Genomic DNA, 11,623 nt, shown 5'->3' with positions numbered 1-11,623 from the left:
GATAGATGACATCTGAATATTTGGATAATGAAAATCCCTAGCACTAATTTAATAACATTTTAAGTATTAATGAGCTACCCTGAAAAATTCATGATTTATACTTGGTATTTTCTGAAATATAAATTTACATTGCTAACATTGTGCAACTAGTGCATTTTCAGTTACTGAACTAGCCACAAATGACCGAGCAAATTAGAAAGTATTAAATTTTCAAACTAACTTTGTTGAAAGGCTATTTTTTGGTTGAGTACTCTTTAAACCTAATAAAATAATAAACAGTAGGGCTGGGGATTTAGCTCAGCGGTTCGGTGGCCTGCCTTGCAAGCACCAAGTTCAATCCCCGGTACAAAAAAAACAAAAAAAACAAAAAACAAACAGTAAACCCAAAAGTTCACAGAAAATAGTATCATAGTAATAAGGCACCACATGGCAGAATTTTAAAACTTTTATAATTACAGTATGATATTGCAGAAGTCATTTTTAAAACATTTTATGTGGGAAATTAAATTTTAAATCATGTGATATTTATGAATAAAAGGCTTCTGACATCTTAGGATATACATTTCAGGCATTAATTTTCTATTAATTCTCACAGTCCTTGCTGTCCTGAAGACCCAAATTATCTATGAAGGAACCTTTGAACCAACTTGAAAAAAACCTGTAAAACCTTGAATTAATGTTCCCGTGGATATGCCATATTAGGTTATTTGTGGGTAAAGTAGCCTCCCTGACCCACAAGGCTATCCCAAGGTTGTTGCTCCTCTAATAACTGAATATAAGTTTACCAGTCCTCATCTCCTGTCCTTTGTTGAACAAGAAAGATCATGATGTGGTCAGTGGAAACCCATAGTTTTCCAAGAAGCAACACATCTCTTTTGGTCTTCCTCTTACCAAGTCTAACCCAACATATCTTTAACAGCATCCATCAGGGCAACAGGACCCTTCTTGTCCATATATCTACTTTTACAAAACCCTGTTTCCAATCACAGATTTACGTTTGCTGCAAAGATCTGAGAAGCCAGGTAAAATGGAAAGGGATGGGTGAATAAATGAACCAAATACAAAACCTCAAGAAATGTGGCTGCATCTTAGCATTTCAGTAAGTGAATCTGGGAGAGTATGGCTCCATTCTAACAGGCATCTTCAGCTAAAGGCAGAGGGACAATATCACTAAGGTGGATGCTGTTAAACTAGTTCTATGCACCTTCCTTATCATGCACTTACTCTGATAGTGTTGCCAATGTTTGGGTCTAGACACCTCCTTAACACTGACTACACACCTGTATATCAACTTCTCCTTTCTCACAATCTGTTCACTAGTCAGGTTGTGGCTTCTCTCTCAAGGCTCTGATATTTAAGACCTAATTCCTTCATTTTAGAATTGGTGTTTCCTATTTCTGGTTCTCCAGAGTATTACTAGCATAACCAGCTTTCTCCAAATAAGGATTCAATCCTTCAATCTGTGGGAAAAGTACAACTAGAAGCTGTCCTGGTCTTGTCTCTCACCCCTTTCATGCAAGTGACTGTCAGGAGTCAATTCTGTTCCCTAAAATTTTTAAGTTCTTCTATCTTTGGCTTCCCTACTGTCAAAGTTTTAGTTCCATTCCTTATCATTTTGTCTGAATTACTCTAAATTTCCTAACAGGTCTCTCTGTCTCCAGTCCCATCCTAGAAAGGATGAAATGTAAATGTGATTGTCTTTTCCTACTTAAAATCCATCAACTTCATTTTAGTATACACATGATTTGTCACTTGCTTACTTTTCCAGACAAAGTAACTCCCAAGAATGCCACATTTTTCTTAATCTTGGTGATGATCTAAGCCTTCTGCCTTGGGAATACCCTCTACAAAATTCTTAATTAGTATGTTCCTTTACGACATCCTCTACAGCTATATTCTACTTGTTCTTAAAGACTTAATCATTTTGTTTATTCTGAGTTTCACAGCTTTGTGTATCTTCAAAATACCTTACATGTATGTCTATAAGAGCCATCTATTACTCTCCATTTTATGCTTAATTATTTGCTTTGCACAGGAAGGAGGATCACAAGTTTGACTACTGCTTGGGCAACTTAGTGAGATCCTGTCTCAAAATTTAAAAGGGGTGGGTCTAGGGATATAGATCTCAGTAACAGAGCACCCAATTCAAAGCCCAGAACCTTCAAAAAAAAAATTAAGTTAATAAAAGTCTGCTATCTTTCATGTCTATATCCTTGGTCCCAAATGGTGCAAAGAATCAAAGAATGCTTAATATATAATTGTTGGAAGGGTAAAGTGACCAGGTTTTAGATAAGAATTGAAGTCAGAACCCCTAATGTTTTCGAGTATATGCTGGCTTCTTAAACACAACAGTTAAGGTCTAGATATTACAAACACACTTGAGTGGACAAAAAACCAAAAATTATTGATAAGTAGGCACATATATTTTTACTTATGATAACCACTAACATTATTAAGAGATAAGAGACATAACTGGTCTTGCACACCTTTCCATAAAATGCAACAACCCTAATGCAGGAAGTGGTATTGTCTCTTTTTTTATACAAGGGTGAGGCACAGAAAAATTATCTTGTCCAATGTCCAGGGATGGTAAGATTAGGCAGCCTGGCTCCAGAACTCAGGTTCTTAATTACTATATTTCTAAACTTAATACTTTCAGTATTGCAGAAACTATGCTTTCAAAGATTAATCTTCTTCTAAAATACAATGGCATGTTACTAAGTACAACAAATTTTAAGTTATGACTATATACTAGCAGAACATCCCTACCTAAAACTTCATAGCTCTCTAGTCGTATTTGAAATACAAAATTTACAATTAGGTTTTATATTAGAAATGTCACAGCACATCTTTACTTTCTATTAAGGTAATGAAGAAATCTTTTTCCATTACTATTATGGTCACTCTTAAGCTATTTATTACATTCAACATTGAGTTTTAAATTTAATTTTGTGGTAATGGGCATACAAAAAATAAAGAGGCTATAATATTAATGCATGGTAACGTCATCATTCAGATGTTTCTTATTTTTATGATAATGTACTGTAAACTTAAAACATTAAGGAAGTTATGACAATTTTCCTCAAAGGCATCCTCTTATTTTCTGCTTCTAAATAAGAGGATAATTTAATAAGATCATTTGGAAGTCTTATTAAAGTATTAATAATGAATTGTTCCATTTAGTTTATAACATAGTAATACCAGTTGTTCCCCATACATTTCTCTATTTCTTGTGATTGATGCTTTTTATGCCTTATTAAACAGAAAAATACTTTGTAATACAGGAAATTAAGAGGTATCACAGAAGAGTTGTGTAAAATCATGGGTAAAACAGTAGAGCTAAATATGTATTACCACCATGATTTTCCAATAAAGAACTGTAATGAACTGATAACATCATCATATTTCAATACACCTTTTGTATCTCCCTATGGAGTCTGTTAACTGTATTACATGCCTACAAGTACTCAATATTGACAAATAAAACATATTTGAGATTTTGATACCCAGATTTACTGAAAATAGGTTGCAAGGAGAACTGAAAGTTTACTAAACTTAAATCAGTGCCTATCAATTTCAACATACTTTATCAGAAAATGCAGGCACGAGCACTTAGGAAGACTTAAGTAAGTCACTTCTGATGCCAAGACGTGGGGTCCTGACAGGTGGCTCACTGTCCAGGTCAGAGCTTTAAAAAAATGGTGGTTAACAGATACTAGAGTATTAATTAATTTTTTCATTTATTTCTGGGATGCTAGTTCACACCATGCTATTCTTTGCTTCTCTATAGACAAGCAACCAAAATCTAACTTCTTAGTAACTACTGGTCTGAAATTGACAATATCTTGAATATCTTAAAATAAACCAACTCTCCTACATAAAGTAATGTTGCCTTTCCAACTAAATGTTAACCTATCTAGTTTTCTTCCAAGCCTCTTACTGTTCTCAGAAAATTATCTGGCTTAGGAAACCAGGTATTTTTCATTTAATACGGGAATTCTGTTTCCTAGTTTATGCACAGCATTTACAGATTATAGTACTCAATTTATTGGTGAAGTTACTGCAAAAAAAAAAAAAAAAAGGTTTTATCAGCTGTTCCTCATCAGTACTAGGAGTATACCAAGTAGCCATTTCCTCTAAGGAAAACAAATTAGCAATTCAGTTTCAGAATGAAAAGATATGATTAAAAAAGAAAAGACAGTAGATAGTAAAAATATAACAATAGTTAACACAACAACAACAAAAAACAAAACACCCTTAGGAAAAATAGGTGAGCCAAAAACAAAGTACTTGACATGCTAGAGGATTTTTTTTGAATTAAGAAAATATCTATATAATAACAAGGGACACTTCACATTTAATCACAATCAATATATAATGAGCTTGCCTCAGAGTAAATCAAAATTGCAAGAAAATATCCCAAATGAACTAGAAAACTTCAGCAATAAACTGTACTCATATTTATTAAGCACCAATTACTTTTAAGTAGTTGTTTATATAGTCCCCCCAAATCTGATTTATATGGAACCTCTGTAAAGAATAAGATGATTTGGAAATTATTATCAATGCACAGTGTGCATATCAATGACATGTTAAATTCAATTATTCTTGAATTTTAAGTTTCATGCTTTGTTTAAATAAAACTTATTTTTAGGAAAATTTCATTCTTCTACTCTCCAGTACATAAAAGTAGATACTATTTACATTGAATTTACAGTCTTTTTAAAGAAATATCCTGTTTTGCAATAAAATATTTATCTAAGTGATTGTTCTCAAACTTCACTATACTCAAACTTTAGAACACAGCTGTGAGTCAAATAAGCCCTGAAAAGGGTTCTGTTGTTTTCATGAATGCATGCAAACTGAAATCTTTTTTGGGAGGTGGTTGGGGGTACCAGGGATCAAACTCAGGACCTTGGAGTTGCGAGGCAGGCAGTGGAACCACTGAGCTAAATCCCCAGTCCCTCAAACTGAAATCTTTTGAAATACTGTACATCATATAGATATGCTGAGCATGGGCCTCAGTCACTGTTGGGCTACATTCTACTTAAGTATCTACTGGGTGAGAAGTGAAATCATTATATAATATTTAAAGAAATGTAATGCTTTCACTAAGAAACTAAAACCCATATACAGACTTTTTCAATGTTCTTTTGCACTATCACAAAAATCAGTTACAGAAACCAATGTTTACATTTCAGTCATAAACACTCCTCTTGATACAATCTATCATCTGATTTGTGGATAAGTCCAAAAAGCACATTAAACCCACGCTAGTAGATTTCTCTGGCAAAGAGCCCAGAGTAAGACAGACTAATTTTACTTTCTCTTAAATTCTGGCAAGGGGGAGGGGGAGCCATACCAAAGTGAGCTAAGTAAAATTGGCAATAAATCCATTATGGACAAGAGTGGCACTAAAGTGAAGTTTAAGAACATATTGCTTTCTATATAGGCAAGTGGAACCTTACTGGAAGATGAGTATTTACAAAGACTCTAGAAAGCTGTAACTATCTCGATTACCTAGGCTTTCAATCTTTATTGTATCACCACCATAATATTTTGCCATCAGTAGTTTCATGTATTCAAATACCCAACTAGCATCATTTTATGCTCAACTTCTACTATCTAGTGGTTGCATATAGATTCACAAATATTATAAGTGACATTATACAGACTATCACCTATATACTTTCCAGAATAATGACTGACTTTGAATAACTGGAGCATTTGAGCTTTTAAAAGACTCTTTTCAATTTCTAAATTACTCTTTTTTAGGATGCTGCTGGAGACTGAATTTAAAGTAAAAATGCCAATTATGAAAATCCTAATGAAAAAGGGGTTGCTTTAAAAAGACTAGAAAATACTTTACTAGACAAATGTAATAATCAAGGAGCACTTGACAATGGCAATCACTGAACTTTCTTCATAAACCACAGGAGCTTCTATTGTAGCAGATGCAGCACAGAACTCAATGATAGAGACTAAAGTCAACTGAGGCCAATACATTTCAAAAAGTAAAGTTAACCAGTAAGTTACACCAGAAAATCAACTTCCAGGAAAATGTAAGCAGTTAATAACCACAACTGTAATAAATCTCTTAAGAATGGAAGACAACAAAGTAATTCTTATCACAATTATATACCAGTGGTAGATAACAAATTATTCACATTCTAAGAGGTTTTCCTTGGGGGAATTTTGACAGTGTGTATGAAAGCTTACAAAACTGAAGATGTAAAATAAAACAGACTCAAATTAAAATTTCATAAAAGAAAAACGTAAGGAAATAATATTTCCCTTGAGGGAAGAACAATTTTCCACAACTGGTTAAAAAAGCACCTGTGAAACTATGCTGTCAGCTGTCACAACGGAGGTTTTGGATATTTTTTAGCAATCCCAGCATAACAAAAGGCATTTCACAGCATAACTTCAGGGAAAACATTATCTAGTCTAAAATCACACAGAAAGCAATTAAAAATCTTTTAATTATTCACAATACACAAATTTTTCTAGGTAGCAGCAGCTGCTCCTGTAACTGCCCTTTGAAAAAATATGAAACAGAAGCAATAGAGAGACAAAGAAGGTTAAGAGTAGCAGTGTTAAAAAAGCAAATACTTAAGTATATTAAGGAGAGCTTAAAATAAGGAACTTTCAGTCATACTAAGTAAAGTGCACTGCCTAAATATTCACTGATAGCATTTTCCCTGTTGAAAATGCAATCTACTTATCAGTATTTTTGATATTAAAAAAAAGACATTCACTATCATAGCCCTGATAGCTATCTTCCAGTATTTTTAACCATTCAATGTATTTTTGGGGAATATTTATTCACATAATTTTGCTTAACACATTTCTTTCTACACAAGATAAAATTTAAAATCTCTATAACATTTTCAATTACAATAACATCAATAAATTATAAATTAACAAAATTTTTGTATTTGCTTTAAAAAGCATTTATCAAATGCTAATTTCCAGATTATCTGGAAAATTAAAGATGTAAATTGCTATAAATCTGGAATCCTAATTAAATTCTATCATTTAAAAGTATATAAAATGTCCCTCTAATTATTCCAAATTTCACTTCAGAAATTTTTATTTGACCTTTTTCATAAGTTACTAAGTTTACAACCTGCTAAACATTTTACCCAAATGTGGGAACTGGAGATGCAAAGCTCACCAAAATAATTATGGATATGAAAAGAACAAACAAAAAATACCCGTTAAAAGAAAGTTACTGTAGCTGGCAGCACTTAAACTGGTAATCATATTTTAAAAAGTTGCATAGCTGCAAGATAATTTGCTGCTAACCACTGAGCAGTTTCATTTAGAAGGAAAGAATATATTTCATAAACGGCAACTCTGTATTTAATTACTTAAAATGTAATTATGTAACTTAATTTGCTCTTTGGACAGCATTCTGGTAATATTAAACCTTTAATTTAAAAATATTAACATATTTTAGCTTTCCTATGTAGAAATCTATTTTCCACACACGGTGAAAAAAATGGAAGAACTTGAGATCATAGTCTACATTCAGAGAATGTTTTACTGCTTGATTACATTTCTTGGTTTTCACAATTAAGACTTTAGAAGAAGTAAATTATGTTGTTTTTAATTTTAGAATAGATGAATGCAGAAACATTATGTTGGGGGAAACAGACCCCAAACTAAAAAAACAGAACATATCAAAACACAGCTTAGTTGCACAGCTCTAGAAAACTGAATAAAAAGTAACTCAACTTTTCAATCAGTTAACTTTGGCGTCTGAATACAAAATGTTGATCAGTATTAACTATGTAGATGACTACTGAGGGATGTGCAGCATTTTCAAAATCCCTGTGTGTCCCTTATATGCAAGTTTGGTACACTGAGTTCTGTGGTTACTGTCCTCTCTTCAGCAGGGCTATTTTCCTGTATGATTGTCCATCTCTGTATTACCATGCCTCAAAGAACTCAAGATTTCTGGCTGAATAAGCCACATTTTTGTTTTTCAGAGACAGATCCTCAAGTCCTCTAGATTTTTCAAGCATCTTGAAAAGACAAGAAAACCTGTGTAAAAATAAAAAAATTTAGCTCAAATCATGGTCCATAATACTAACACAAATAAAAAACAACATTCATTTTCTTATGAACACTGAGTCACTGTAAAATTTAACACCTTTACTATTCTAAAAACTCTTAGTGTTCTGTAAAGGAACAATTTAAAACACAAAAGACCAGTTAAAGCTTAACATATCACAAAAGTCAGTTAATAGTAAGAGTCACTCCTCTTCCATAATAAAAACTACCCAAGTAACAAATATTCACATATACAAACATTTTCTTAATTTTTAAAATTTCCCTCAAATAACTAGAAATCCCCAAAATGAAAAAACAGTTAATAATTTCCTGATTAAGACCTCATATATTATGTATTTCTCTTTTGAGCTGATAATTAAATTCTTATGCTGACAGATGTATATTGCTTTCTTTTTAATGTTTTAACACTGAACCCTCTTCAAATCTGTATGCTTTTTAGTCTAGGATGGGTAGAAGGATGTAAAGAATTGATCAGACAAATACAAATAGTCATAACAGAAACAAAAATGTGAGTGAATATATTCCATGTCTATAGATTCTTTTTTTCTCCATGTCTATAGATTCTTAAGAATGATTCTTCAAGGTCTTTACAGATAGATTCCATTGGTTTGATTTCAATACAAAGCTGACTTGATATTCAACTTGCTGGATATAGGTTCAAAATTTAGGTTCTTTATACCAAAAAAGATATATAAGGCAACAGATGTTGTTTAAGACTAACAGACATATACTACCCTACCCTGGTATTTGGGATTAAATCAGGGTGTATTACGATTAAGTTGCATCCCTAGCCCTTATTAAAAATTCTATTTTGAGATAATTTACAGTCCTATTGCCTCAGCATCCCAAGTAACTGGGGTTACAGACATGTGCCACCACGCTCAGAGGACATGTATTTTGACATGAGATGCATGTTCTATATATGCCATAAGCTCACTGTGACACTAAAGAGTTCACAGATGAAAGCATAAAAGAAAATGTTTTACATCATAAAATTCCACCTCACAGAAAAAAATGTTATCTACTGTACTGTGGCCTGAATGTGTCTCCCCAAAATTTCCTATGTTGAAAACTAATCTCTAGTACAATAGTACAATAGTAATAAGAAGTGAGGCCTTTAGGAGGTATCGTTCCAATTTTGGTATATGTGCTGCCAAAGCAAGCACTTTGGGAGGTGATTAATCATGCCTTTAAGAATGGGATGAATATCTTTATAGAAGCTTGAGGGAGGCCACTAACCCTTCTGCTATCTCAGAACATCCAGAAGGTGCTGCAAATGAGGAACAAGCCCCCACCAGAAATCGAATCTGTTGGTGCCTTCTCTTAGATTTCCCAATCTCCAGAACCATGAGAAGTAAGTTTTTCACATTATAAATTCACTGAAGTATTTTGTAATAGCAGCTTGAATGTACTAAGACTCTAAAGGGGAAAATTTATTTGTAGCCAAAAGTTTGATACATTTGGCATGTAAAATACTAAAGTAACTGGCTCTAAGGTGGAAATATCATGGCAGAAGAGCATGGGGAAAAAAGCTGCTTAACTCATGGCATCCAGGAAGCAGAAAGCAAGGGAAAAGCCAGAAAGGATCAAAAACTAGATATAGTTTTCATGGCCACACCTCTATGACCCACCCAGAGGCCAATCAAAATTAACCATCACAATTACCTAACAACATACCTTGGAAGTCATGCTCAAAAGTGTGAAATTTAATTCTATTTGGTAGTGGCATGACCTTGCACTCTGGGTGCAACTTGCCTCTGTTTTTTTTTTTTTTCCCTTCCTAAACCACTTTATTCAAATAAGAAAGACATGAAAACCTGTATATATTTCACATGTTTAACTTGATGAGTCTGGCCCCCTCTTTTTTTTTTTTTTTTTTGGCAGTTGGTAGGTAAACACTATACCACTGAGCTCGATCTGCAATCCCTAACTAGCTTCTTGCTGTCAAAGAACTGAACAACTCTGACCCTCAAGTTTCTCAATGGGAAGATGGGATATAATATGTACTTCACGGGATTTTTAAAAATTAGAAGTGAATGGATTTTAAACTATACCAAGAATTTAGCAGTTACTCAACATTATTTATTCAGAATGAAGCTGTTTTTTTTGTTTGTTTGTTTTCTTTTCTTCTTTGTGGGGTACTGGCAATTGAACCTATGGTCTCATTGAGCAAAATTTTCTACCCCTTTAATGTATTTTTTCATGTGAGTTTTCTATACAATAGTCTAAATAAGTATCTGAAACACATACTAGTACACACATATACCAAGAGGCCCACACATCTGCCTCAGTGAATAAATGATTAATACAACTTTTAGCTGAAATGCGTAATTCAAATATTTAACAAAGCAATTAAAACAAAAAAGGAAGAATTACCTTTAGAATAGGCATCTAATGCTTAATCTGAAGGGTGCTCAGGGCAAGATCTATTTACTTCAAACCATTCATCTATGCAACTAGAAAAGAATAAAACCAGAAAAATTTAAATACACAATCTAGTTGTTTATATCATGACAGCCATAATAAAAATGCTTACTACTGGACTTTACTATATCTTCAGAGAAAAAAATCAATTTTAATGATTATATTTGGCATATAAGTAGGTGCTTATTATATTTTGATTATAAGCCATTAAGAAAAAGTCTGCAAAATCATGCTATATGTAGTTTAAAGCTTAAATAGTTATACCCTATTCAACTATCTTCTCACCAATATTCAAAATTAAAGGACACATTTTGGAAAAATATTTTTATTTTTAAAACATTCCATTCTGCACATACAAACTTGTTTATGCCACCTATCAATGTAATAAAAACGGCTTTTAAATTTCAATTCTTGAGAACATATATTTTAAAAGCCCATACTTGTATGTGATTTCTTAACGTTTATTTTAATTCTATCACACTTTATAGTGCATATACATATGCAAGCACACCATCATCCTTTTGCATTTATACAAGAGTTTATGATCTTATTAGGGTACATATAATTATCTTCAATGTAGATCTGCACTGTCTATGTAGTTCAGAGCCACATGTGATTATTTAAATTTAAATTCATTCAGAATGAATTAAATTTATCCTAGCACCATTTATTGAACTGTTCATTTTTTCTCTACTACACTGTAATATGATTTCTAGCAAATCAATTTTTAAACCTATTCTACAAGCTTCTATGTAGTATCTATTAGTGCCAGAACTTTTCAAAATTTAACTGAGTTAAATTCCCCATATCTATATAAAGTTGGTATCTATCTTCCTTGTCTTTCAAATTCAGAGAAAGAAAAAACTAAATAGCCAAGATCACACAGCCAATTGATGGAAGAGCTGGGATGCAGACCTTGAGAGTCCTGACTCCATAAATGAATCCTTGAGTCTTAATCCCATACCACAGCATCTCTCCATACAGCCATGGTTTATCTGTATTATTTCCATACTATCTTAATATAGTCTTATAAATTTGAATTGGACAACAAGCCCCCTTCCCCCATGGTGTTCTTTGTAAGCATCTTCATGATATCTTGATTTGTTTTTGCTCTTTGGTC

General features: G+C 32.8%; 1 protein-coding gene across 1 annotated transcript in view; it reads right to left on the bottom strand.

Moving 5' to 3' along the window:
• Positions 1-7,596: 7,596 nt before the first annotated feature.
• Positions 7,597-11,623, bottom strand: part of Znrf2 (zinc and ring finger 2) — a 105,448-nt gene continuing 101,421 nt past the window's right edge. Inside the window, exons 5-6 of the mRNA XM_033755973.1 lie at positions 10,456-10,535; positions 7,597-8,049 (exon numbers count right to left, since the gene is read on the bottom strand). Coding sequence (XP_033611864.1) covers positions 10,478-10,535 — 58 coding nt within the window. The 3' untranslated portion in view covers positions 7,597-8,049; positions 10,456-10,477. The remainder of the gene's footprint in view (positions 8,050-10,455; positions 10,536-11,623) is intronic.

The sequence above is a fragment of the Fukomys damarensis genome, unplaced genomic scaffold (assembly GCF_012274545.1).
Source record: "Fukomys damarensis isolate Sample0158 unplaced genomic scaffold, DMR_v1.0_HiC HiC_scaffold_4, whole genome shotgun sequence".
NCBI classification, from domain to species: Eukaryota; Metazoa; Chordata; class Mammalia; order Rodentia; family Bathyergidae; genus Fukomys; species Fukomys damarensis.
Note: the sequence above shows the minus strand (reverse complement) of the source record. Positions and strands in the feature narration are given on the sequence as shown.